At 37.9% G+C, this 27,380-nt stretch overlaps 4 protein-coding genes across 7 annotated transcripts; 3 read left to right on the top strand and 1 right to left on the bottom strand.

The window, feature by feature from the left end:
- On the top strand, window positions 1–5,185 carry txndc9 (thioredoxin domain containing 9). The gene is made up of 5 exons (XM_024286212.2): window positions 1–135; window positions 1,027–1,225; window positions 2,805–2,923; window positions 3,813–4,067; window positions 4,142–5,185. Exons 2-5 carry the CDS (start codon window positions 1,052–1,054, stop codon window positions 4,260–4,262), a joined length of 669 nt encoding a protein of 222 aa, XP_024141980.1. The 5' UTR covers window positions 1–135; window positions 1,027–1,051; the 3' UTR covers window positions 4,263–5,185.
- A 212-nt stretch (window positions 5,186–5,397) lies between these two features.
- On the bottom strand, window positions 5,398–7,588 carry mrpl30 (mitochondrial ribosomal protein L30). 2 transcript variants are annotated; one of them, XM_024286213.2, is made up of 6 exons: window positions 7,483–7,588; window positions 6,806–6,843; window positions 6,433–6,516; window positions 5,940–6,086; window positions 5,750–5,823; window positions 5,398–5,684 (listed from the first exon to the last, which is right to left on the bottom strand). In XM_024286213.2, the coding sequence occupies exons 1-6, from the start codon at window positions 7,550–7,552 to the stop codon at window positions 5,555–5,557; spliced, it is 543 nt and encodes a 180-aa protein (XP_024141981.1). In that variant the 5' UTR covers window positions 7,553–7,588; the 3' UTR covers window positions 5,398–5,554. The 2 variants fall into 2 exon arrangements, with proteins under 2 accessions (XP_024141981.1, XP_024141982.1); XM_024286214.2 differs by lacking the exon at window positions 7,483–7,588 and adding an exon at window positions 7,442–7,460.
- A 147-nt stretch (window positions 7,589–7,735) lies between these two features.
- mitd1 (MIT, microtubule interacting and transport, domain containing 1) lies at window positions 7,736–12,167 on the top strand. The gene is made up of 7 exons (XM_024286211.2): window positions 7,736–8,026; window positions 8,101–8,202; window positions 9,274–9,410; window positions 9,781–9,867; window positions 9,957–10,069; window positions 10,785–10,845; window positions 10,958–12,167. Exons 1-7 carry the CDS (start codon window positions 7,882–7,884, stop codon window positions 11,051–11,053), a joined length of 741 nt encoding a protein of 246 aa, XP_024141979.1. The 5' UTR covers window positions 7,736–7,881; the 3' UTR covers window positions 11,054–12,167.
- Window positions 12,168–14,981: 2,814 nt separating this feature from the next.
- Window positions 14,982–26,930, top strand: cracdla (cracd like a). Of its 3 annotated transcripts, none has more exons than XM_024286208.2 (10): window positions 14,982–15,432; window positions 16,246–16,305; window positions 16,451–16,595; window positions 16,672–16,807; window positions 16,901–17,065; window positions 20,474–20,725; window positions 20,801–22,172; window positions 22,427–23,397; window positions 24,617–24,731; window positions 26,449–26,930. In XM_024286208.2, exons 2-10 carry the CDS (start codon window positions 16,257–16,259, stop codon window positions 26,643–26,645), a joined length of 3,402 nt encoding a protein of 1,133 aa, XP_024141976.1. In that variant the 5' UTR covers window positions 14,982–15,432; window positions 16,246–16,256; the 3' UTR covers window positions 26,646–26,930. The 3 variants fall into 3 exon arrangements, with proteins under 3 accessions (XP_024141976.1, XP_024141975.1, XP_036065461.1); XM_024286207.2 differs by lacking the exon at window positions 14,982–15,432 and adding an exon at window positions 15,539–16,154; XM_036209568.1 differs by lacking the exon at window positions 14,982–15,432 and having other exon boundaries at window positions 16,246–16,367.
- Window positions 26,931–27,380: the final 450 nt, after the last annotated feature.

The raw sequence follows: 27,380 nt of genomic DNA, 5'->3' as shown, positions 1-27,380 counted from the left end.
TGCCGCCTTGCGGTGGGAACCCTGTAAAATGTTTTACAACTTTATTCTGAAAGAGGTCCGGAAGTGTATTTCTAAGACGTCACGTGAATTCCTCTGGCATCTCCGCAGCTAAAACGCTAGCTTTCATCCCTAAAGGTAAAAAAAAAAAAGAATTGTAAACGTTTAGAAAAATTAACAAATGTATGTTTTTACTTTAGTGTATATTCAATGCACCTTTTTTGGGAGGCTGGGTTTGTCAATAAAAGATATATATAAGTTAGGTAATTTAACGAAATTTGACGATAGCCAAGAAGTAGCATGGCTTAAACACGAATCACAAATTACGTTTGAGACGATTTACAAAAGTTAATAATCCCGTTAAATGTGTCTGTGTGTGTGTTTGGGGCAAAACTACTAGCGGTATTTAAAACAAATTGATAAAAAAAAGCCTGTAAGAGACCCATTTTATTGTTAGCTAGATTGGTAAATGTTAGCTAACAACCGATGACAATAAGGCGTTGTCGGAGTGTGTCGGGGTCTTTATAGATTCCTCAATTTTTTAACTTTTGAGAGGAAACAATGATTATCATGTTTTTAATGAATAAAAATATGTATTATTTTATACTTATTTCTCCATATCAACAGTGTAATAATGCAATCAAAACGTTACGTTTTTTATTTTGAAATGATGAATGTTGTGTGTAAGACTCAATATACCTGAAAGATTTTCTTCTTTGTTTATTGTTTGCTTTTGTAATCTTTAGTTTAGCTTATTGCAAAAAATGGAAGGTGCATTGGGAAATTTAGTTATTTTATATTTTCCCCTATCAACTATTTTTGTTGTTGGCTCTAAACAAATGGCAGAAACCTGCATTCAAAGTTATAAGAAATTGAGTTGTTCAATTCTTAATTAGATAAATTAATCAGGTGTCCCTTTTGAGTTCAATGCACAACCTTAAAAAACTGCTCATTCAAAGACTATTTTTCCCATATGAGACAAATATGATGATGTTTAAAATTCTTGTATTTCCCTCTTTTTTCTTTCAGATTGTGGCAAACTGTACCAGGAGCCATGGCTAACCCAACCATTGACATTCTATCCAACATTTTGGAGCAGGCAACCAAAATAGCAGAAGAGCATGTGGATGCAAAGTTGAGCCAGTTAAGTGAAATGGATGAAGACGAGTTGGAGAGACTCAAAGAGAAGAGACTAGAGGGACTGAAGAAAGCACAGAAACAGAAGCAGGTGAGTGTCAAGATTTCCGGGATCTGTATTTATACATATTTAATCTGTATTTATATAAAGAGAATATGCTACTTTTATCTTAATAGCATTACATGTTCTAAAGTGTTAATTGTATGCTTCTGTGTCATATAAAAATGTTACATTTCATTTTTTTAAAACAGGAAAATAATTTCAAAATGTATTAATGATCCTCTTTCTTTCTTTCTTTTTTTTTAAGTGTAAAAATAAGTAAGGGGTGATGCTCGACTTTGCGTAAGCAACCGGTCTGACGCGTCAGACTATTCACGCCTCCAAATCATCCGTTAATTTCTGATAATGTGCACCTTGAAGGGCATTATCCCGCTTATACCACGGTCACTTAGAAAAAAAAATGAATATCAAATATTGGTACTTAAATCTGGTTAGTTTTAAAATAGTTCTTCACAAAAAGGGACTATTTGATACCCAGTGCGACTTGTTGTGGTGGTAACGGCTAAAGATCCCACCGCGACCTCGCTCTGCAGCGGAAAGTGGTACATGAGCCGTAGGTCATACGTTTAACAAAGCATCATTTCAGAGGGAAATTTCACCTCTTACTGCTTGTTTTTGTCCAGATGTTGTAGCAAAAGTTTGTTTCAAAGAAACAAAGTTCACAAAATCCCTTTTACTGCAAGAAATATCCACCATTAACTCTGATCAATAAGTGTGTATCAAAAATAAAACCATTCTTTTAATTAGATTATAATAAAAATATGCAGAAACTAATGTTCCAAGTTTTGTTACAATTACCTACAGATATTTATGCCAGTAGAATAATATACAACATTCAGGCTTTTTGACTGGAACCTGTTTTGTGTTCTTTTTTAATCACTTTTTAATGTACACCCTGCAGCCAATCATAATGGAGCATTCACCCGCACCATTGTATTAAAAAATATATAGATGATAAAAAGCTGTTGCAGTAAAAAAGTTAATGACAAAAAAAAAAACTAGTTTGGAGATGTGAGGCGGTGAGACTCATGATCATCATTTTCTTAGTTTTTCTTTATTTTAATTCATTACCAAACAAAAAACTGAACACAAAACTATTTTTTAAAAATTGGTTGTTTTAATTAATCATGAAACCACATGGAAAGCAATTTCAGTTGTTCCAACATTTCTGTAGCTGTGACAGGTACAAGTCTAGAAAAAGTAGACCATAAAGTTTGTGTGAATTGTGTTCATAGGTTAATCTTGCAGTCAAGAAATTCAGATTTATGTTAATACAAGAATATTGGGGAAACTATTATTGTAAACATTTTGTTGTTGCCACTGCAAGTATTGAATTTTCTAATTTCTGAAGTTATCAATTATAAATCTGCTGTTGTGACTTCTTATGACTGACATGAGGTCAGATTTTAAATGTAGTGCTACAGATAATCCAGCATTAAAAACTTAATCTAAATCTTGATAATTCTATTAAAACGTGTGTTGGTTTTAATCTACGAGAGCTTGAGTTTTTTTTTTTTTTTTTTTTTTCGCTGAAACAGGTTATATATTTATGTGTGTTAGAAAAATGAAAGTACTGTTTGTTAATTTAGAGGGTTTTTTTTTCTTTTAGGAGTGGTTGTCTAAAGGCCACGGCGAGTATAGAGAGATCCCCAGTGAGAAAGACTTCTTCAGTGAAGTGAAGGAGAGCAAGAATGTTGTCTGCCATTTCTACAGGAGTTCAACCTTCAGGTACATGAACATCTATTTCAGAAACACCCACCTAAGGAAGAATTTAAGTCTAAAATTAAACACATTTTCAAAGAATGTCTGTCTTGAAATGTTTATCCTTTGAAATTTGAGCTGATATCAAAGTTCCTCTGCGATAATCTTTTCATCTATTTCTAAGGGAGTTCCTATTGGTCTTAATTATGATTATGCCGTTTTATCAGAATGGATCAGGGAGCTTGTGACCCACCCAATGTATTTTCTACGTCACAAATAAGCTTTGTTTTTAAAATGTAATTTTTAATCTGCTCCTGATTCACAACAATTTGAATAAGGAAATTCTCAGAAATTTAATTTTAAGCTTATTTTTTTTTTATTTATGTCCTCCGTCGTCTGAAAAATGCTACAAAAACATGCATGTCGTTATTTTTGCGCCGCTAATGTTAGCTTGAGGCTATTGCGGTGATGGGGGGGTGGAGAGGATGAGATTGCTCTGTGTCAACAGTCCCGCCCACAACCCAGAATTGTATTTCTAATGAACTCTGCATAAAATATGTCTTAAAAAAGCGACAAAGGCTTTTGTATTTTAGCTAAAAACTAGTCACGATTAAAAGATCACTGGGAATGTTTTTTACACAAGAAAAAATATGATTGGAGTGAGATTTGAAATTCCTTGCACAGTAATAGAATGAAACAGTTTTTTAAAAAAAATCCCAAATCAATCAAAATCTAAGTATGGTATGACTGTTGATGATGACTAAATATTTTAAACACTCAATAGTTAATACAATGAATGTAAAAGCCGATATTGTCATTGTCAAATTACAGTACTCTAAATTTTTGTGAAAGTTATTTCAGCTTTTTATTTTAATTGACATAAATCCGTAAACATGTTTTCTCCCTTAATCTGCAGATGCAAGATCCTTGACAAGCACTTGGCCATACTGGCAAAGAAGCACGTGGAGACAAAGTTTATCAAGCTGAATGCAGAAAAAGCCCCTTTTCTGACAGAGAGGCTGCGCATCAAAGTCATTCCCACACTGGCACTGCTCATCGACGGAAAGTCTAAGGATTACGTGGTTGGATTCTCTGATCTGGGAAACACAGACGAGTTTTCTACAGAAATGCTGGAATGGAGACTTGGATGCGCTGATGTTATTAACTACAGGTGAGATATCCAGTCGACTCTGGAATAAATGAGGGTTATAGATAGGAATAACGTTGTCATTTTGATTCTTCCAGTGGTAACCTGATGGAGCCTCCAACAGCAGCGCAGAAATCCGGAACAAAGTTCACAAAGGTTGAGAAGAGAAGCATCAAAGGGCGAGCCTATGAGTCTGATTCTGACTCTGGAGACGACTGAAAACCCAAAACACAACAGCTGGGTTTCTTCTACCTCATCTCTAGCTGTAAAGGAAAGCCCTTTCCAAGTGATTTTCTTCTTCCTTTTTGAGTGGATTCATCCTGTCAGTCTTGTTCTTGAGCCGTCATTGTTACTCGTGTGCCAACGTTAAACCTGTTCAGAGTTTTACATCATAGTGCAACTTTTTGTATGGAAAGATTTGACAACATAGATGTAAAAAGAACAAAACTGACATGAAAATATGTGTTTTGAAGATTATTTTGAGTCTGTTTACACATTCTCAAACTTTCCACCTACAGTTATGATTCTTTTGAATTTCATGAGTCTAAGAAGTCATTTTAAATGACTTAAAGACCCACTCCAATTTTTTTTTTTTTATCTATTTTAAAGGATTCCCAGTGGTCTTTAGACCGTGATTATGCCGTTTTTAGGCAAAAGAAAAACTACTTCTTTCTTAAGTGATTATGCATTTCAATAACATCTTTTTCCAAATTAATCAAGCTAAAAGTGTACAGTCAAATTATCTATTGCAGTTTTTCACCCCCGATTTGCTCTGAACACATCTGTAACCAGCAGAAAAACATCTAAATATTCCTTTAAGCATCACTGTGTCCAGATCCAGGCCTCAAGAGCTGCTGCTCTGTCATTGTATTTCATAGGTAGAGCTCATCTGGCCAGCCTTAAATCATTTTTGGTTAAACGACTATAACGCAGAAAGAACGTCTGCAACTTTTTTGTTGGTAAAATAAATCTTTAACTTATTTCTACTCAAATGACTAAGCAGCGGCATGGCTCCAAAATAAACAGCTTTTTTAGTATTTAGCGTAGATATGGTAGAAACTACAGTGGGATAAACAATTTGGATGGATGTAATACCACTTCTTTGTTTTCCCTAAGTTGCAAATAAAATTGATGTGCCTGTCTCTGTTTTTAGTTTTTCTGTTAACATTTTAACAGATGTATGGGGTTCAAAGTTTGTTTTTTGTTTTTTTTAGACTTGGCAAAATTTAGCAAATCATTTTTCTAACATTGAAAAATGTATTTATAATGATGTGTCATTTTTATGTTTGAAAAATGGGCCATCTAGGGAAAAAATGCTTTTAAAAAATAAACATTTTCATTAACTTTTCACAGCTTTGTGTAGTAGTTGTTTTAATGAAGAAATTATTTTAATTCTGTATCCAAGTCTAACATAGAAAAACTTCAAACATTTCCACAGTACAGCGACACCAAAAACCTTTATTTTTGAAGCAACTTTTGAATACTTGTAACAAACATAAGGAGCGATGATGCTAGGATTCGCTAATTTGCTCGACGGGTTGGAGAAGGCGCCTCACAATCAGCTCTCCTTTGCTGTTTATGAAGGTGTCGGCCATGTCCTGCTCAGCAGGGAGCCCGTAGGGAGTCTGCAGAGGCTGTATCCTGAAAGGGCAATGAATCTAAACCTGATCTTAGAAGGAACATTTGCTGTAGTGGAGGAATCTTACCTCACAAGATGCTTCACAAACTTTAGTTGGCTGTTCACTGCTGGTATGTTTTTGTGAATGACTGGTACATGTGCCTATGAGCAAGACATTTGGACAAAATAAGAAAGGGAGCATTTTTAAACCCCATTTCTGTTTATTAATATTGGAAATTGAAAGTTTGGATTAAAGAGATCAACGACTGAGGCCTCACCTTTTGGAGGCCGAGGTGTTTCACCATCTCTTTCTCCCAGTACGGCCTTCGCATGGTGCTCTTCACCCGTGTCACAATGTGCAGTTTGTGGGGTTGGTCTGGGTCGCCGCCATACTTATCGTGCTCTTTTGATCTCTCAGCGAACAGCTGGTAAGAGTTCAAAGACAGTTGATTGGATTCACTTATTTTCTCCCAAAAACAACAACAAAAAAAACAATCCCCTGCAAAATCTATTCCAGAATAATAAAATATTTTAAAATGACTTATTTTATTTAACAATTTTTGTGTTTCTGTCTTTCATGCACTTTATTTCTTTGATATATCTATGCTGACTGAATGTGTGGAGTATTCCCACACATTGAAACACAACAAATCTCAGCTTCTTGGTCAGTCACTCTGAATCGGATATATTCAGCTGTTTGAGGGTTTTTAAAAAAATAACCTGCGTGTCCGAAAATGACAGAAATAAAAGCTTGTTCTTGCTCATTCTTACCTCTTTGGGGATCCTTGCTTTCCTAAAGGTGTTGCGTGCTGGCACAAACCACCCACACGAGGACAGCACTGCTGCCTTCAGGGACTGGAAAACAGAGATGCGATTTTGTTTCGGACTTATTGAACTTTAAAGATAAATTAAGTAAATTACAACTGAAACATGTAACAAGTAATGGTGTATTTTATCCAAAGAAGCATTCCAGGTTGACCCAACACTGTTTTGGTCGTCTCTAAAGCCATTTGTTATGTTTTTGTTATCCCTTAATTAAAGAGCTTACGAATAAAATTAGGTTATGTAGATTTTTTTTTACTGCAAAAGAAAAATTGTGGAAATTTTTTACAGGTGATTTCCTTGTAAAGATTAATATACTTACTCTCACTGGTAGAAGGCTGACCGCTGACATGCTGAATGCTGGGAAAAAAACAATATCACACCAAGGTTACGGTCCTGAAAGCCGCCAAATTATTACGTATATTGATCGTAACGAATTGATACTTCTTTCATAATATTATAACTAAAACTATCGAGCTAAGACTAGGGGGGGAAATCTAACTAAATACAGATAAATCACTGAACACGCGATTATTTTCACTCGTTTATGTCTCAACCGGAAGTGCTTCCGGTGTTACATCTTCTTCTTCTTCTTCTTCTTCTTCGAATGCCTTTCCGGCAGGCTATACACCAACGAGTGCAATGCTGCCACCCTCAGGTTAAAAAAAAAAAACTAGATCAAATTCTGAAAAACAGTCCAGTCTGACGAAGAAAGTGAAGGACAGCACACCTTACAGCTATATCCTGAACACATAATGGTATGATGCATTGAAATGAAAATGTAGAGATTCCTAAATTACTGAGTCGCATAAATAACACCCGCCTTTCAGCATCATATTTGCTGCAACTAAAAACCACATGAGGCACCGTTTCCCGCTCCCCACATATACAAAGGCCACTGTCATGCCTATGAACTGTAAATAAACAAGCAGCTAGACCACAATGACCCAATTTTAACCTGGTAACTACCACCTCCTCTTTACGACCTGAAAAAGGCACCTGCAGAGGGCTCTTCTTTATAGAAGTCTGACATGAGTAATACAGTCTGCCTCTCTGTTCCTTGTCCCATTCTACTTGCCAAAGTTTGTTGGTGTTACATCTAAATGATACCGGTAGGAAAAAACATTTTGTCAGTGACTTCGCATCGTAAAAAGCGATGCATTTGAAGAATGTGGATAATTTACAAACCGAATATACTTTGAAATGCAACTTATATATGAACAAATATTTAAAATAAATTACTAACCACGTATGTGAAAATAAATGATGTTTTAGTTTGTTGTTCAACTGCTGTGTTTCTCCCGGATTTATTTTGGTGGCACACTGAGGGCTTCCCAGCTGGTTCCTTCAGTTTTCAAGCTGCCTTATTTATGCACATTAAATTTAAGGAAAGACAAAATGACTCAGAATCATGTTTCGGGTATGGAGGCGTCCGCCGTTTCTGTCTTGAAGCGGGCGGTGGATCTGGACCAGAACGGCCGCTTCCAAGAGTCTCTGGTCTGTTACCAGGAAGGCATCCAGCTTCTAATGGACGTACTTAAAGGTCTTTATTCTAACTTCTCTCAACAGTTGTGTTTTTAAAATAGAATTTTTTTGAATGGACTTTCCTGTGATCAGCGGTAAGGGACGAGTCCAAGCGAGGACATTACAGGGAGAGGATCAAAGGCTACATGGACAGAGCGGAGCAGATCAAAGCCCACGTTAACCAGGTGAAAGAAGGTAAATAAGAATCCAGAACACGCTCCTGCCTTTTGTTTGCAAAAAAAATTACCGTAATATCACTGTAAATAATCACCCAAGATTAACTAAGTATTCATTTCCAAACAGATATTTCTCAACATTATTTAACAACCTGAAATTACATTTATTTTGAAATTCCCTTTTCTTTAAGACCCACTTTAATGAAATAATGCTTTTGGTATTTTTAGCATGTTCTTGTAGCATTTTTCTGATGATGGAGGACGTATATCAAGAAAATTAAGCTCATGGTTGCATTTCTGAGAATATTTTTTATTCAAATTGTTGTGAGTCAGGAGTAGACACAAAAATGTTGCATGAAAAAGATTTTATTTGTTTCATAGAAAATATGTGGGTGGGGAGTGAGGGCGGAATTGCTCCATGCCATTGGTCCTGCCTATAACTCAGGGGCAAAGTTGTAATGAACTCCTGCCGTTCTGCAGAAACTATGTCCTAGAAAACAAGAGTTTTTTTAATCATATATAAAAGGCCACCAAAAAAGTGTTGGAAATAGATTAAACGATTATCAAAGTAGTTTTTTTTTTTTGTTGGGCTACTTTAATACATAACTTTTTATTTGCTCTTAAATAACAGACTTATTTAGCATTATTTTTAAAGCAGTCATTTAGACTTGTAATTAAGCTTATTTTGTTGATCTTTTCATTTCAAAATGCTTACATGAAAAAGTATTAGTTTAATAACATTTATTTTATTTGAAATTGATTTATTTCTGCAATCAAAACAAAAATATTCAAGGAGACAAACAAAAGAGATATACACTTAAACAAATCAAATTCTAGGTGATTTCAGGGGCTTGATTGAAAAATTTAAAAAAGGAACAAGAGTGAGTTTAGAGAGTTTAATTACTTGAAAACAAGTGGAAGAAAAATTGTTGCATAAATGATCATTTATATATTTTCAGATCCAACTGCATATTTTCGTATTTTAAATATATTGGATCAGACTGTAAATGTGTACATTGTGATGCACTTTTACAGATTGACATTTGATCATTCTTCTGTTTTCATCTTTTATATTTTCCTCTCTGGTCAGATGGGAAATACCACGAAGAAATAAAAATAGCCGAGGATGCCACTGGGTACAGCTATGAGGTTCTTTTCAAGCCGTACATCAGCAGCACTCTTACAGAGGTCTGGGTGGAGGATCCTTACATCCGGCACACTCATCAAGTACGAAGATTCTTTTCTGATTGATGTTTTTATGCTTTGTAGGAAAAACACCATTTTTATTGGGAATTTTACTCTTCAATTAATGTTACTAAATTATAGTTTTATATCAAGATTACAATCTATATAGAGATAAATGAATGAGCCTTGTTTGTGTATTAAAATCAATTTCTTACTTGTTAGATTTATAAAAGTTTTCCAATTATTATTATTTTTCTTATTTCTAAATTACTTGAAAATTATTTTTTTATATTAATTGTTAATTGCAGTTTTTTTATACATTATACCTTATCATGGTCATTAGAGGAAAACATGGAGACCTTACTGTAAACTGAACCAAATGCTTTTATTACGCTGTCTGTCACTTCCCCAGTTGTACAACTTCCTGCGCTTCTGTGAGATGCTGCTGAAAGCCCCCTGCAAGGTGAAACAGATCAACCTCCTCACGTCAGAAGATGAAGTAAGTCACTTTGTTTCCTGAAGAGGCAGCCCCTGCCAAAGCTTCTTTGGTCTTAGTTTAGTTTCAGCGATTGTCGTTGTGTCCTGCAGGCCAACAGCAGCCAGCAGAGGAGTGCTCTGGCTGAGATGAAGGACAGCCTCAAGACTCAGGGAGTCACTCTGGATCTGCAGTACTCCTCCACCATCCATGACCGGGAGATCAGGTCTGTCCTTCGAGGATATTAGTTCCAGTCTTGTGTTTTCTGCACCCTGGACTTGACATTACATAGATAAATAAAAAAACAAATGAATAAATAATTCTCAAATTCCCTCAAATTGATCATTTATGGTCACAAATTAGTATTTTAAATGCAAAAATAAGCATTTTGTGCAGATAAACTGAACAAATTAGTATTTTGTTGGCATATATTAGCACTAAATTCGTTTTTTTTTAGCATAAGTTAATCATTTGCAGAAGCCAATAAGCAATTCTTGCAAGCAACTTTGTATTTTTTGGGAACCAATTTTAAATTTATCAGCAATTTGAGCATAAAAATAAGTATTTCTTTGTGCACCCCTTTTTTATATTTGTAAATGTAAATTAGCATTTTACTTTAATTTTGTGGGCACACATTAGTGGGCTGTATTGTGTGCAAAAATTAGTATATTGATGGCACAAATTAACCTTTTGTTAGCATTTTTGGACAAACTAGCATTTTGTGGACACACATTAGTAGTGGAAATTGAAGATACAAGAATACTCATTTGTGCACATAAAATATTTGTGAAAATGCTACTTTGTGCCTATAAAATGTAAATTTGTGCCCAAAAAAAAACTAATTTATGGCCACAAATTATTACTTAGAGGGATCAACCTTTGTGTCATTTCCAAGGATTTATAGTGTTATTCATTCCAATAAAGAAGATTTTTCTTCCTAGGTTTGACAATGGCTGGATCATTAAAATTGGAAGAGGACTGGATTACTTTAAGAGACCTAAGGTGGGATTTCATCACTGTGATGATAACCATTGTTTATCTACATCATTATTATATTATTTTGTTCTTTGCTGTTATCAGGGATGATAACCTCCAATCCTTTAATACTTTCCAGGGAAGATTCTCTGTGGGGTATTGTGACTACGACCTCAGGCAGTGCCAGGAGACCACCGTAGACATTTTCCACACCAAGCACACCAAATCTCTATGAAACTTTTAAAGCTGTTTTTCAAACTTTTATATTTACTGAAATTATGTCTAAAGTGCAGAAATGCACATTTCTAACAGTGCCTTCACTTCATTTGCAAGCCTTGATTTATAATCAGCTTTTACTTTGGGTGAAACTTTAACCGTGACATTACATTTTTTAATACTTTTGTATCTTTGAGGGTTCTCCTGTTTCTTTTTGCACTTCTGATGTTATTTGATTATGTTTATTTGCAAAATGGCACTTTTGGAGGTTCAAGTTGTTTTGGAATTAGGTGGTGTAAAACAACTGAAGCTCTTTTTGTAAAAAAAAAAAAAATAAACTGCTAAAGACTTTTTTAATCCCACCAACATTCTTTTGTCAATTTTTGCACCATCTCTTAACTTTACAGTCAAAATAAATCCTGTTTATAGACTTATGAAAAAGTAAAGTATTTAAAAGAAGAAATAAGTCCCACCAAATCTTAGGTTTTCTATATAACTACTGTATTATTTTACATTACTCTATTCTTTAAGCAGTCTAACTGCACTGTAGCATCTATTTTTCCACAAATCATTTTATAAACGTATTATAATAAATATTATAAAAAATCTTTGATAAAATGTTGTCTCTCTTAGAAAACTCAGAATAAGCAAAACAAACTATATTATGTATTATGCATACATTTTTTCTTATTTTTTTTTTCATTTCTTTCATTCCAGAGCATATTTAGCATTTCTGAATACTTGATATGCTCACTCTCAAATTCTTTCACTTTGATGGTGGAAATAAAAACCTTAAATTTACAATAAGCCACAATACCTCACACCTAAGTCTATAAAAATACATCTTTTCTCAATTTATTGAATATGGTAGAATTTACAAACTCCAGATTAGGATTTTTCTATAAATTTCTTGGAAGGTCCATTAATATAGGTCTTTGGAAGCCATAAAAACATTAAATACATCACTTTTAATCTTTTTTTTTTCTGCTTTTGTGCATAAAGAGTTAACACTGTTTTGGTTTAAGCTTTATGAGATGTGGCTTAATCAGTAACTTCTTGGTATTTAAGGAAAGTTGAGTCAGACATTTAGTCAGCAACAAACAGAAAAACCTATAAAAATAAAAACAAAAAAATGTAAAGAAGTGAGAAGCTGGTGATTTATGCAGCGTTTACATTCAGAAAATATTCCCAAATTAGTCTCAAATGTATGTTTGGATTTGTGCAGGGGTTAAAACCCAAAGCTGGTTTAGGTCTTTTCTGCGTGGGGTTTGCATGTTTGGGTTTCCATCTTCCTCCCACCATCCAAAAACATGCTTCGTAGGTTGATTCTAAATCATCCCTTCAGTGTGAACGTGAGTGTGCGGTTGCACCTAAGATGGGCTCCAGCAACCCCCCCTGATGCTGTACAGGTCAAAGCAGGAATAAAAGATGGATTTATGGACGGATTTGATCAAAATAAAATATGTTAGTCAAGATAAAACAGTGGAAGAACAGTGCTATTCATAAAATCCTGGGTAACTGGATGAATCGAGAGGTGGATTCCATCACTTCACGCAGGGATGGGATGGGATTATCTATCGGCCTTAATCTTGATATGCTCAGTCTTCATCTGGTGACCGAGATGAAGAAATAATAATCCACGCAGAAACCTCCTGAAGAGACACTGATATAAAATCTGTTAGCTGAATGTTTTCCGTTGCCAGGTGGAGGCAAAGGTTGCAGGGCGGGTACCATAGAGTACCTAGAAGAAATGCAGATAAAGAAATCTCATATTTTTCTGTGCATATCAGAGAGTCTGGTTTCACTGACACAGGGCCGGTATCAGCAGCTGGATTTATTTGAGGGTGGAGAAATCAAGGATTTATGTGATGGAGAGGCGGAATCAACCGGATGAATGAATGTGGATGCAGTGTCGACTCCTGCTGCCCTCCCTCCCACTGACTGTAGCCCAGTGGCCTACATAGCTCTTCAGTTAGGGAATGCTCTTCTGTGTGAATGTGCAAAGCGGCACAAAAAACCTGCCAAACAAACAGAGATTTTAATAAAAATTACAAAGACAAAACTTTGGCTTCAGCAGCTAAACTTTAATTTGAAAGACATCAAAAAAATGTTTTTAAACCTACATTTAAAAATGTTTAAGTAAAAATTGATGAAGAAGAAATACAAGTGTTTTAGTATTTTTAAAAACTGGATTTTAAATTAAAAAAAAGTCAAATCATTTGCTGATGACTTCCTTCTATTGTTTTTTAGATTCTAATTTAGTTAGAAGTGAATTTAGTTAATGGAAAACACCTAACCAGCTATTTTTTTAAATTTTGGTTTATTTTTTTTATTTTAATAAAGGATTTAATTTAATTTAAATACAAATTAAAAGGGGGTGCTACACACCCCCCCCACTCTCCCCTTCTGCCATCCTTGTCAGAGCTTTACATGACAAACTCATTAAAAACACTTTTTCAAAACTGCAGTTTTTCTGTTGATTTATCTCCATAGCAACCATTTGTTGTTTTGGCGCCCTAGGGGCTACGAACAGTTCTATGTAAGTTTTAGAAGAATCGGCAAAAGTAAATTTTCGGTTTTCCTTGGCAACCGACGTTTTTTTCTTTATCAAGCCCACATTCCTGATATGTTCATATCACATGTCACATCATTTTGTTCGGTTTAGGTCAGGGATTCATGTATTATATTTCAACAGTAAAAAAAAGTACAAGCAACAGGAGAACGCCACGTTTTAAGCTTTCTATTGATGTTTTTCAAAATCTACAAGTTCTAATTAAAACATTTATTCTTAATTAACTCCTAAGGAGTTTGGAGGAGATAGATTCAAATCCCTTGGAGGAATTTAATTTTGTAGGTTGTACTTGTGCTGGGTGATATGAACAAAAATGGCATTTCATGATATAGATTATTTTATATCACAATAATGATATATATCACGATATTCAACAATAAAGTATATTTTCAGTTCTCTAAAAAAATTGACAAAATTGTCATTACTTTTCTGACATTACTTTTATCTGATTTATTTTTTTAAAGTAAGATGTAACTGAATTGAGAAACATTTTTTTTAAGTGTACAACTGTTTCCAATTTCTCAGTTGGAAAACACATTTTTGCAGAAAAGTTCAGCAATAAAAATAAACAAATAAAAAGGATACAAGAGATGTATCGTCATATCACCCAGTGGTACTAAAAGTAATTTTTTATTATTATTATTTTGAGCATCTTCCTGAGGTCAGAAGCCTTGGGAAGAGAAAATAATAAAAAAAAAAAAAACAAACATTGTGTGTAAATTCTGTAGAGTTATGTTGAACGATTTTTTTCCCCCATAACATGAGAAAATTTGAAAATCACTCACTTTACCACAAAAAGTCCTCCAAGCTGTAGGTCTTGTGGGAAAGTCGTTTTCAAGGACATAGTTTCTGCAGAGTGGCAGGAGTTCGTTAGAAACTCTGTAGGTGGACTGTTGGCAGGGAGTAAGTCTGCACTCATTTCCCATCATCCCTTTATTGGTTTACCCTCTCTCCAGTTATCTTACAGCCCCTCACAGTCCCAACCTAACATTAGCGGTGTAACAAAAATGGTGAAAACATTGGAGTTATTCAACTGTACAGTTTGGATCCAGATTCTAGCTCAGACAAGGAAAACAAAGACGTTCATGGATCTGTTCGTCTGCAGGTGGAAGCATCAGAATGGAGCAGAGCAGGGAGCTTATAGCCTGCGGACTGTAGCATCTATGCCACAAATAACTGCTTTTTTCATCTGCTCCTGATTCAAAACAATTTAAATAATAAAAATACTTGAAAATACAATTTTAATCGTAATTGTCTTTGTATAAATGTCCATTATCATCAGAAAAATGCCACAAGAACATGTCAAAAACACAATTTTTATTACATCTTATTACATCTTAGACAGTTTAGACGTATTGAAACTACGCATTCCAAGACTGTTCAATTGAATTTTTCAACCTGCAGCGTGCAGACTCCCCTGGGGATCATGTGGGGGGAGTCAGCAACCCTGTGAGAAGTGTAAACAGTTCTATGAGCCATAATCCTGAATGCGTGTCCTCTTTCCAACAGGGGCTTTATTTTTTTTTTCCCTCTACTCTCATTTCTGGGCCTAAAATCAGGTTAGCGTTTTATAAGGAGCTTAGCGCAGAGGGCCACAGTGTGCCACTAATGTAATAGAGTATCCCTCTCCCTCCTTCTCTCACACATTCTCATCTGTCCTCCTTTTACTTTGTGCATTTGCTTACCCAGTCATTCAGTGACCTTCTCCCTCTCTCTTTATTTCCCTGTGCTGGTTCTTTTTTCCCCACCTCCCTCAATTCTTTCGCGTCTTGCTCTGCAGATGTGGCGAGCCTGAGGCTTAAACCTGAGACAACGACAAACCAAAGGTGAGTTCCTTCACTTTTGATAAATGTTTTTCCAGGTGACAGTCGCATGAAATCTGTGCTCTGTCCCCTGACGTGGATTATTGTGGTGCAACAGTCTTACAAGGATCTCTCTGCCATGTCAATAATCAATGGGATTATCCTTTGTTTTTTTGTGGAATCTATTAGCTCTAAGAGGAGTTTGGTTTCATTGGAGCTTTTAAAACAAACAAGTTTAATTAAAGCGGAGAAGTTTGAAGACTTTTTTCCTTTTGAGTGTCATGAGATAATCATGTGGCCTTTTAAAAAAAAAGTGTACTTTGTGCAGCAAGTTGACTATGTGGACTTTGCCTGTTTAGCACCTCTTGTCTTATCATGCAGGACCGTGCTATGTCTCAGAGGCACAGCCTCTTTGGAGGTTTATAAATCTCAAACTACCTTCTCTAGAAGAGTCGAAAGCAACAAAAACACTATAAAGATTAAACTCCTGAATCCTGATTGTGGGAGTCCGCCTGCTTTGCTAAAACTTTAACTTACCTATTTCTTCAATCTTTTTCATGTTCGGTTTATTATATTTTGTTGATCAACCTCACCCATCCAGCATTGTTGCAGTAATGGTTAGCTTTTCTCCTGATAATGCAGAGTAATAAACCTTTGAACTGCACGCCTGTATTTGTTCCTGACATCCCACAGCTGCACTATTCATTTCCCTTTTGGTGTCTTCCACCATGGAGCCTCTGAAAACTGTATGACTCTACTTTTTATGGTCCTTTTTTGTTCCTCCATTCCTTCTTTCTATTAACACATCGTTTTTTTTTTCTGCATTTTCTCCCCCAGAGATCAGACTGATGGAGTCTTTTTCTGGAGATGCAGAAGAAGGTACAGAGGACCTCGCAGGTGAGATTAAATCTCTTAAAATAAAAATAAAAAGACGCATCATCATGACAGAAGATGAAAAGGTAAAATGATGTAGCGGATGATGAGAACAAGAGAAGAGAGTCTTTCTGCATGTCTGAAATGTTGTGTCCTGAATCTGTTTCAGGGAATAAAAAGTTCAAAATCAAGTCTCTGAAAACGCGACTGTTCCGGAAGAGTAAGAAATCAGCCTCAGAGAAGGCTGAGAAACTCACCCAGTCAGCCAGTGACATAACGTTTGCAGAGAGACTTGGATCTGATGAGGATTTGCTGTGAGTGTCAGGAACTTTTTAATATCCTTTTTTTGTTTGTTTTAGTTTACAGGCTTCTTTCTTTTCACCCTCTTAGAAGCGGTCAGAGAATAATGGGCTCCCGAGCATTGTCTCATGACAGCATCTTCCTGTCCGAGGAGGGTCTGGAAGACCCCGAACCCCCACGGATTTTATCTCAAGAAAATGTTCACGGCAAAATCAAAGCTCTTCAGGTGCAGCCTTTTTATTTAAGACATAAAAACTAACATTTAGTGGCATTAAGTCTGTGTTTAAAGCATTAATTGAACTGTGTCCTGACATCGTAGATGAAGCTTCAGCTGCAGAAAATGCACTTTGGGCCGCCCCCTTCGGTTTTACCAGTCAGAAGTCCAGACTCAGAAGACAAGAGTGGACATTCGGAGGATCTCCTTTTCCAAAGCTCTCATGAAACCTCAGGAGAAACAGTCACACCTCAGGGAATCCTCAACAAGGTGATTCAAGTTGAAAATGTGGTGGGGTTTTTTCTCTCAATCTTTACTAAAATCAGCAATATTCATCTGATTGTTGTGTATTTCATTTCAAACAAGCGGAACTCAAATTTATTTTAGTCATTCAATAGAATTAATCCAAACATGGAGAGCTGCAAGCAGCTCCTCTTTGCTCCTGTAGGTCTGAAAACGAAAAGGTGCAGTCAAAGCATGACATCAGGAAACCTTATAAAAGCAGACACTTCTCAGTACTTCTTAGGTGTGCTGAGTGAAAGCACAACCACCTCTTTATAAATATTGAAATATTTAGCTGAACAGACAATCTCTGATGTCAGTTATTGGATTTTGAACACTTCAAATGAGGTCCGGAGTAAAACGCTGAGCAGGTTAACTCCGTCTACCTCAAAAACATTCCAACAACGACAAAACATTTACAGCTTTGTTGGGTTAACTAATTTGGTTCATCCAGCTGTCCATAAAGACCCACTCCTTTTAAAAAATAGTGTTTTTGGTGTTTTTTAACATGTTCTTGTGGTATTTTTCTAATGATGGAGGACACATAGAAAGAAAATTAAGCTTAAAATTGCATTTCTCAGTATTTCTTTATTAAAACTGTTGTGAATCGGGAGCAGAAAATGTATTTGAAAAAGTTTAGAAGTTACTATGGCAAGTCACAAGATCTCTGCTCCACTCTTTTCTGATCCATCCGCTTACGTCTTTGTCTTCATGGTCTGAGATGGAATCCAGCTTTGAACTGTATGGCCAGATATCCCCAATATTGCTCGCCATTTTTGTTGTACCGACAATGTTAAGTTGGGAGTGTGAGAGACTGTAAGCAAGCCTTCACCCACAACTCAGAGGTGATTTTTTTTAGGCTCAAAACAGCATAATCATAAAAGACCACTGGGAGTGCTTTGAAAGTAGATCAAAGGACGATCTGGGTGGGACTTTTAACTGATATGCAAAATTGACAGCTGACTTTTTAAAGGTTTGACCGCCTCCAATTAATAGCAGAATTAATAGAAAATGTACTTATAACCAGACTTCAAAAATACTACATTTTAGTTTAAAGTTGGAGTTTTTGGGGAAACTGCCCCCTTTTGCAACCGACCTCCAGTGGTTTTTGGTGGAACTGCTGCATTTGACACATCCTGCTTTGGATTAAATTCATTAAAGGATGACGAGAGCTGGGTTGTAAACAAGTATCTACGTCTCACCTTAAGTTAGAAAGAGTCAGAGGAGATTTTCAAAATAATTTTAAGTTGAGCTTTTCACAAAACAGATCATAAAACTGTTTTTACAAGTGAATTCCCAACAGATTTATGCTAAAGTTGCCACACATGGAAAAATACAAATTCCAAGTCTCTCTATTTAAGGTAGCGTGTTAAAGTACCACTCAAATCATCTTTTGATCTATTGCAAATGTGTGTTTTTTTATTAGGATTATATGGTTATAGTCAAAATTGGGGGAAAAAGTCATTTTCTAGGACATAGTTTCTGCAGAGTGGCAATAGATCATTAGAAATTCACCTCTGAATGGTGAGGGAGGACTGCTGGCGTCGAGTAAGCCTGCCCCATTTTCCATTACCCATCTTACATGCTCTTCAACTAGCTTACAAGCTAACATTACCAGAGCAAGCAAAAACACAGAGAACGTGATTTTCATCAGAGTGGCTCTTTAGAGGAAACTTACCATGATTTTGATGTTATTAGCTTCTCAATTTAAATTACAATTTGAGGCAAAACACATCCAGCAAGGAAAAGTGGGTCCCAAATGGTTTCAAAGTGGGCAGAAAATGTGGGCCCCAATTGGGTTTGTCTGCAGTTTCTGTGGTGGCCCCACCTGTGTTTGCCCATTCTGGCTTAAGTGGGGACTCAGTGGGTTAGATCCCTCCACTAGCCAGCTGCCCCATGGACAGCGTAGCATGCTAGCGAGCTCTGCTGTAGCATGCTTGCAAGCTCCTCTGTAGATTGCTAGTGAGCTCCTCTGTATCGAGCTAGCAAGCTCAGCTCTAGAGAGCTAGCGAATCCACTGTCCACCAGGTGGCTGGATAGCATAACGAGCCTACCCACTGAGTCCCCACTTAGCCAATGTGGGCAAACACAGATGGGGCAACCACGGAATCTGTGGACAAGCTCATTTGGGGCCCACATTTTTATCCCACTTTTAAACCATGTGGGGCCCACTTGGCCTTGCTGGCAAGGAATGTAGTTAATTTGCAATCATTTAGGAAAACAAGAGAACAAAAAGACCCCAATGAGTTGAATTTTTTTTACTTATTTTGAAATTATAAATCACATTTTTAACCCCAACACGTTTTAACAGATATATGTTAGTGGCAGTGACTTTAAACAAACTCTTCTTGCTGCAGTTCTTTACGAATTAGAGGTAAGCAGTTCTAAAAACATGCTTAATTTGTAGCTTCTCAGCAGTTCAGAGCTTCAGCTGATCTAGCTTTCCCTTCACACATTGCCATTTTTTTTGGCTGAAACCTGAGCTTCTTTCTAGACAATGACTTCCTGAACAAAACAAATGTCCACTGCAGTTTTAAAGGCCTGCAGTCTGATTTCTTTAGCATCATTTCAACTGGAATCCTTGTTGAAAACTACTTTCTCATCAGCTTTTTACAAAAGTTCATGCTCATCCCAAAACTTAAACCCTTTACTTCCAGAAAAGAGGAGCAACTGGATGAAAGCAGCATCACTTTAGAACACATTTCAAAGTCAAAGCCCGGGGGCCGGATCCGGCCTACTGGGTAATTATGTACGGCCCTCTAGATCATTTTATTGTGTTGTTATTAATAGCTCGATGTTTTATTACGCTTATTTCTTACTTGTATAATTTTGACGAAATATATTTTTATGGATAGTAAAATATTGAAAGTTATTTAAGGTTTAAGTTGATTTATTCTGGAAAAATATTCCTGTCTGTTTTTATTCATAGTTATGATATAAAGTTACATTTTTGAAGTTTAAAAATTTTTGGTTTGGTGTGTCCAATAAATGTTTATCCTGTTTAACCCGCAAACTAAGGTGTGTTTTGGATTTTGGCCCCTTGTGCGATTGAGTTTGACACACCTGATTTAGAAGATCTTGACTCATTTTTTAATTAAAGCCTGACTAAAACTTTAATAATTCAAAGTAAACTTATCTTACTTAGCTGAATGTCAATGTCTGGATAGCAGCAAATGTGCCTCCAGATACTATCGTAAAGTGTCAAACATTTTAAGGAATTCTGAGAATTCATCAGACAAAACATGATAAATGAATAATATATTTTGGAAACATTAATAAGAAATCAATAAAAAGAAAATTGAAAGCATTGATACATTTTAGATTTTAACAGTGTGGTAGATATCCTAAAGGAAATTCCTATCTCTTAGAAATAATTTCTCTTGTTTTATCTTCCAGACTCAGCTGGTCTATCCGCCTCTCTGCCCTTTTCCCAATCCTGCCCCAATCAAATCTCTGTCCCCGACTTTTTCCAATCCTTGGTCTTTTTCCGCTCCCCAAAATTCTCCTACTTCTACCGCTGAGCCTCCTTTAGACTTCAGTACCCCGCCCAGAGCCCTGTCACGCTTAGACAGCTCTGCAGCTCGCCACCGAATGTCCGTGAAGCCCAGAAACCAGAGAGCCAGCACCAAGAAGAAGATCTCCTCTGTGGTGAGACAGAAGATGAACATGACACAAAACCATCCTGTCTTTACTGTTGTCAACTAGTTTTTTGCTTCTTCGCAGTCTCAGTCTGAGTCCTTCCCACATGTGCCAAACAACAAGGAGGAGTCTGAGAAGGAGCAAGAGGAGAAGGATGAAATAATTCAGAAGTCAGAAGAAGAGGTTCCTCAGGAACTTCTGGTGACGTTTGAGGAGACCCCACCCATCACTTTAGATCCACCACTCAAACCCTCTAGTCTAAGCTTCCCGCAACTCGAGCCTGCTGTGCTTCCAGAGGTTTTCCAAGTTACCCCTGACGTGGAGACAGTGGATGCTGCATCCAGTGAACTTTCCTCCTTCCTGGAGTCAGAACTAAACAACAAAAGAGAACTGGTCACTTCTCACGAAAAGACAAATACGGGAACATCTGAGGTTCCATCAGACCAGATATCAAGTCATCTCCGCTCACGGTCTCCCAGCGAGATCCTGGATTTCAGAGGGATAACAAGGCCGTCTCCAGGATCTGGATCTTTCCATTTCTCCAATGTCAGAAGTGGAGATGAAGACAGACCCAGATCGAGCAGCTTCGTGCTGAAGCAGGCTGAAGCTTTACACAAGCAAGAGGAGAAATCTGTGAAGGACAAAGAAGATCTGAAAAGCTTCCAGCTCAAAGGCAGCCCCTTTGCCCTGGGACGCTTCAAGCCAGAGGGGGCATCTGTCAAAGCCTCTGTTGCTCCATGGGAAAAGAAGGAAAGTATCAAAGCCGAAGGGCCAGCATCACCCACCAAAACTGTACCTGCAGAGGCCGTCACTCTGGAAACAGAGGAGGTGGACAGCTATCGAGGGCAGTTAGAGGAGACAGAGAAGGCCCAGGATTTCAGAGGGATAACAAGGCCCTCTCCAGGATCTGGATCTTTCCATTTCTCCAATGTCAGAAGTGGAGATGAAGACAGACCCAGATCGAGGAGCTTCGTGCTGAAGCAGGCTGAAGCTTTACACAAGCAAGAGGAGAAATCTGTGAAGGACAAAGAAGATCTGAAAAGCTTCCAGCTCAAAGGCAGCCCCTTTGCCCTGGGACGCTTCAAGCCAGAGGGGGCATCTATCAAAGCCTCTGTTGCTCCATGGGAAAAGAAGGAAAGTACCAAAGCCGAAGAGCCGGCATCACCCACCAAAGAGGCCGTCACTCCGGAAACACAGGAGGTGGACAGCTATCGGGGGCAGTTAGAGGAGGCAGAGAAGGCCCAGGAGGAAGAAAAAAAGACAGCATTTGGGATTAAACTGCGGGCCACTTCTCAGTCGATTAAATATCGATCGGAAGCGGCTCCTAACCGCCTTTCGAAGACTATCATGCAAGAGGAGTTCGATGAGAACCCCAAAAAACTGGAAGTCTACGAAAAATCTAGCGAGACGTCAGAGAAGCTGCCAATAAGCACTAGCTCTACCCTCAGACCAACAGGTGACCAGACTTTACATACACAGAAATGAAAAGAGCATAAGACAAGATCATTTTATCGTAGGTTACTGAGTAAGACATATTTTAGGACCCTAAACAGTTTTATTTCACTATATCTGCAGCTAAGTGTAGTAGATAATCATTCAGCAGCACAGATAAGATTCCCTCTATTGACAGAAGAACCTTGTACTCATAAACAATACAGGCTTGCTTTAACTGTTGCCATGGTTATCTAACAGACATTTGTCTCTCCTTAGATCCGGCTCCAGCTGGTGTCTCCTTTCAGAAAAAGCACAACATCCCCCCGACGGACAATCTCGCCTCTGCTAACTCAGTCCAAACATCCTCCTGCGCTGTCAAAGAAGCAGAACTGCAGCCCAGCCCCCAAACTTCCTCCTCCTCTGAGGTATCCTGGATCAGTCTGGCCATGGAAAAGACCAGGACTATCCAGCAGCTTTTCACCAGCAGACTCTCCAGAGATTCAGGAGCCCAACCACAACCGACGGCTCAATCAGAGACGATGAGCGGTCAACAAAATCCAACTGTGTCGTCTTCTGCAAATCAACCGACAGCAGATAAAAAAGCTGCCAGAGAGGTCTCCTCCACCAGATTCCTCAGAGACGTTGTGGATCAAACTGAGATAAAGATTGTCCCGGAAACTCAAAGTGAGACACTGAAGTGTCAACAGCATCCAACGCAAACTCCAAACCAGTCTTTGTCAGATACGGTGAGGGAAGAGACTCTAGAAACGTCAGTGAAACCATCAATTGTGGTTAAACGGCAGAAGATAGCATCTCCTGCTCTGTCTCACACTTCCAGAGAGTCCCATTCATTTAAGCAAACCAAAGAAGATCTGATAGACACCAGCCTGCACACCTCCCAGTCTCCTTCTCCCTCAGCCCTGCCAGCCAACCCTTGGGCGACTCTGTCCCCCTTGCGTTCTGCATCACAAACAGTCAGTTCATCCCATCCTGAACCGCCTGCACAGACGTCAGTCCAGCAGCAGCAGACACCCTGGAGCATTCCGCTCAAGTCCACCACTGCAGCTCAGACACCGGCTTCTGCAGCTCCTCCTACAGACTCTGAGAGTGAGGAGAAGGAGTCCCCCGTACAGAAGGAGGCCCCATCCCTCTCTGTGAGGCGAGCAGTGTGGACGGGTTCAGCCAGCGACAGGGCGGTGTTCCTGGAAAAACGTGCAGCGTGGACCACTACACCTGTGATCAAAGGGGTTGGTGGTTTCCATTCAGTCTTTAACTCTCTAGCACACGTGTCAAAGTCAAGGCCCGGGCCAGATCTGACCCTCCGGGTAATTCTATCCGGTCTTCGAGATCATTTTATTTTATTGTTATTAGTGGCCCAATGTTATGCTAATTTCTAACCTGTATAATTTTGACAAAATATATTTTTATGAAGAGTAAAAAATTGAAAGTTATTTAAGGTTTAAATTGATTTTTTCTGGAATAATATTCCTGGATTTTTATTATTCATAATTATGTTAAAAAGTTACTGTTTTGAAGTTTTAAAAATTGGCATTCTGTTAGTTTTTTATACTATTTTTGGGAGTTACTAAGATTTTTTTAGGCTATTTTGGAGTTTTGCTAATATTTCAGCTACTGTTTTGGCTAATTTAGGCTTTTTTGTTTTAGTGTTTTAGGCTGTTTTTGAGTTAAGCTAATATTTCCATGCGTGCTGTTTGGCTAAATTAGGCTTTCTTCAGTTTGTAAGCTATTTTTAAGTTTAGCTATTTTTTCAGCTACATGCTAGCTGTTTTGACTATTTTGGCTCATTTTTTTAGGCTAATTTGGCATTTAGCTAATATTTTAGCTAGCTATCAGCTTCAGCGTTTTTATCTATTAGCTTCCGTGATTTCAGCTATCAGCTTCAGCATTTTTAGCTATCAATTTCAGCATCTTCAGCTATCAGTATTAGCATCTTCAATGGCCAAATTTGGCTTACAGCATTCACACTAGCATAATTGCAGGTAAAGCTATTTATCTAGTTCATTATTATGTTAAAAAGTAATGGTTTTAAAGTTTTAAAAATCTAGTCATAGAGTTTTAAATACATTTTTATCCTGTTCGGCCCGAGACTTAAGGTGTGTTTTGGATTTTGACCCCTTGTGCGATTGAGTTTGACACCCCTGCTTTAAAACCTGAGGCCTCACCGATGACATTTAAACATAAAATCTTTAACATACTGTAACTTTTCAACCATTATCATGATCAACACATCAACATTCAGTTGATTCTGAAGGAGAAAAGCAGCTTGAGCCACTTTTCTCCTTCAGAATCTGCTGGAATTACGTGGATCATGTTAACAATTATAAAATTACAGTAAATCAAGGAACATAAACACTGGAGCTCCGGTGTTAAAGGATTAACTATCATAGTCTGTCTTCAAATTGCCAAAACATTGTCTTTATAGCCTCTATCATTTTTTTCCCCCAGGTGGAATTAAGGAAACCTCAAACAGAAATCCAGACAACAGGTGACCCCCCGTCGCCAGCAAGAGTCACACCTTCAAGCAAAGACACGACTGCAGACGGAAAGCAGTGGGGTGCAGGTGAGCTGACAAAAGACTGGTTTATAAACAGTTAGATTTAACTCTGAAAATACAATCAATTTTTAAGGAACGAGACAGAAGTTAAAGTACAATTTCTCCGGAGGAGAGCCTGTTGCAGGAGAAGAACTCAGTCCACTCTGCAAAGCAGTTCTGAGTCTTGCCTGCAAAGACACCCTTTTTATTCAGTTTCAGGGAAGCCCTAGTTTACAAAAGGGAGGAGTGAGTCTAAGGTTTGCACAAATATGGTGTTAGTACATATGGTATTCTTGAGCTATTTCAATGCAACTCCAAACACGGTCACTGATAAGTTCTTGTCTAATCAGCTGTCTCTTTAAGTGACTGCAGCACTTCACCTGTTCACTTTCTTTCCCAAGATAGTGCATGGAATGTTCCCAAAATGGCACAAGAAGCTTTGTGTCATAAGGGGGAGGCTTCTTCAGATTTAGTATATTGTTCCAAACAGAATTCAAAACAGTACAAAAGAAAAAGCAATTAGAATTTTAATAAAAGTTCTATAATAAATCCAACATAAACCCAATACTCACCGGCCACTTTATTCGGTACACCATTTTAGTACCTGGTTGGACCCTCTTTTTACCTTCAGAACTGTCTTACTCCTTGGTGGCAATGATTCAACAAGGAAACATTTCTCAGAAATTTTGCTCCTTATTGACATGACAGCATCACACAGTTGCTACAGATTTGTCAGCTGAACATCCATGATCCAAATCTCCTGTTCCACCACACCCCAAAGGTTCTACTGGGTTCTGGTGACTCTGGAGGTCATTTGAGTCAATTGACATGCTCAAGAAACCAGTCTGAGATGATTCCAGCTTTTTGACATGGAGCCTTATCCTGCTGGAAGGTGGTACACAGTGGTCATAAATGGATGGACATAGTCAGCAACAATAATCTGGTAGGCTGTGGTGTAGTAACCATGATCAATTGGTACTAAGGGGTCCAAAGTAGGGCTAGAAAATATCTCCACACCATGACTTTACCACCATATACCTGAACCGTTGATACAAGGCAGGTTGGATCCATGCTTTCATATTGTTGATGTCAAATTCTTACCCTACCATCCAAATGACTCTTCAGACCAAACATGGTTTCTCCATCTTCTATTGTCCAGTTTTGATAAGTCTGTATGAATTCTAGTCTCAGTTTCCTGTTCTTAGCTGACAGGAGTGGTACCGGTGCGTTCTTCTGCTGCTGTGGACCGTCTGCCTCAAGGTTGGAAGTGTTGTTCATAGATGGTCTTCTGCAGACCTCGGTTGTATCCTCAGTTGTAACCAATTTGAGTTCCCGTTGTCTTTCTATCAGCTGGAACCAGTCTAGACATTCTCCTCGGACTTTTGGCATCAACAAGTATTTCAGTCCACAGAACTGCTGCTCACTGGATATTTACTCTTTTTCTGACCATTCTCTGTAAACACTAGAGATGGTTGTGGGTGAAAATCCCAGTAGATCAGCAGTTTCTGAAATACTCAGACCAACACCCATGCCATGTTCAAAGTCACCTTTCTTCCTCGTTCTGATGCTCACTTTGAATAGCAGATCGTCTTGACCATGTCTACATGCATAAAAGCATTGAGTTGCTGCCATGTGATTGGCTGATTAAAAATTTGAGTTAGTAAGCTGTTGCGCTGGTATACCAAATAAAGGTGCCAGTGAGTGTATACTTCCTATGTGGAATTAAAATGTTATTTTTCTTTAGAGTCAAGCCCCTTCAAAGTACCAGAAAGGCCTCGTGATGAAAAATGGCTAAGGAGAAATCTGGGCTCGACTCCATCACCGTCGTCGTCACCGACACAGCCGTCGGTACTGCAGTCCATGTCTGACAGCGGGCAGCCATCCTGGATGGAGCTGGCGAAGAGAAAGTCCATGGCGTGGAGTGATAAGACCATGGACTAAGGAGGAGTACGGCAAGATAATCACTGCAGGAAGTTGGGGGGAAAAATACAAATGTTGATGATGTGTTGAATGGAGATTTTCACAGAGATGTTGATTTAACCCTGCAGACATTTTGAGTCTGAGGTGGTTTCAAATGTAAAATGTTAATGTTCTGTAGAGCATATTGAACGTTAATGCCAATCCCACTTTGATGTGTCTGTTTATGAATTATGTATGACTTCATAATTTCACAGCTTTGTAAATTTGAATAAATTTCTTATATTGATGTTTGTTTTCAAGCCTTCAAGTGTAAAATGAGCTTGTACGTGTAAAACATTGCTCAAAGTTATATATTTGCTTTTAAGAATCGCAGAGAAAATAAGATGCAGGGAGTGCTGTCAGACTCTGATCTTTGATATGGGAGAGCCCCGCCCCTTTGACCAACAGCACAGGCCATACTCTGCCTCTCACCTGGTGACAGATGGGATGGGCTTCATGTGATCCCTGTGATGCTGATTTGGAGGAAGCCAACAAAGGAGACACACATAGACAGTACAGTCAATGGAGACACATCAGTTTATTTAGCTCGCAACTCCCCCTGCAGGTTGGATCTTGCTATTGCACTTTAACCCCCAAGTCATGTTCATGAAGAAGTCATCCACAAACCCAGCCATTCATTTAGATATTTTACAGTGGACAGAACAGTCCATTTTTTTTTTTTTTAATTAAGCTTTCAAGCTGCATGGTGGTGTAGTG

The sequence above is a fragment of the Oryzias melastigma genome, linkage group LG21 (genome assembly GCF_002922805.2).
Source record: "Oryzias melastigma strain HK-1 linkage group LG21, ASM292280v2, whole genome shotgun sequence".
In the NCBI taxonomy this organism is placed as follows: Eukaryota; Metazoa; Chordata; class Actinopteri; order Beloniformes; family Adrianichthyidae; genus Oryzias; species Oryzias melastigma.
The sequence above is the reverse complement of the archived record's forward strand: the minus strand, read 5'-3'. Positions and strand labels throughout refer to the sequence as shown.

Excerpts from the sequence above, each read along its gene's own strand:
- txndc9 (XM_024286212.2), top strand. The coding sequence starts at position 1,052 with ATGGCTAACCCAACCATTGACATTCTATCCAACATTTTGGAGCAGGCA. Across the intron at positions 1,226-2,804 it reads AAGCACAGAAACAGAAGCAG|GAGTGGTTGTCTAAAGGCCA; the intron begins GTGAGTGTCAAG and ends TTTTTCTTTTAG. Across the intron at positions 4,068-4,141 it reads GCTGATGTTATTAACTACAG|TGGTAACCTGATGGAGCCTC; the intron begins GTGAGATATCCA and ends TGATTCTTCCAG.
- mrpl30 (XM_024286213.2), bottom strand. The coding sequence starts at position 7,552 with ATGGGACAAGGAACAGAGAGGCAGACTGTATTACTCATGTCAGACTTC. Across the intron at positions 6,087-6,432 it reads AAGCAAGGATCCCCAAAGAG|CTGTTCGCTGAGAGATCAAA; the intron begins GTAAGAATGAGC and ends AACTCTTACCAG. Across the intron at positions 5,685-5,749 it reads TTTGTGAAGCATCTTGTGAG|GATACAGCCTCTGCAGACTC; the intron begins GTAAGATTCCTC and ends TTGCCCTTTCAG.
- mitd1 (XM_024286211.2), top strand. The coding sequence starts at position 7,882 with ATGACTCAGAATCATGTTTCGGGTATGGAGGCGTCCGCCGTTTCTGTC. Across the intron at positions 9,411-9,780 it reads ACATCCGGCACACTCATCAA|TTGTACAACTTCCTGCGCTT; the intron begins GTACGAAGATTC and ends TCACTTCCCCAG. Across the intron at positions 10,070-10,784 it reads ATCCATGACCGGGAGATCAG|GTTTGACAATGGCTGGATCA; the intron begins GTCTGTCCTTCG and ends TTTTCTTCCTAG.
- cracdla (XM_024286208.2), top strand. The coding sequence starts at position 16,257 with ATGGAGTCTTTTTCTGGAGATGCAGAAGAAGGTACAGAGGACCTCGCA. Across the intron at positions 16,306-16,450 it reads AGGTACAGAGGACCTCGCAG|GGAATAAAAAGTTCAAAATC; the intron begins GTGAGATTAAAT and ends AATCTGTTTCAG. Across the intron at positions 16,808-16,900 it reads GCAAAATCAAAGCTCTTCAG|ATGAAGCTTCAGCTGCAGAA; the intron begins GTGCAGCCTTTT and ends CTGACATCGTAG.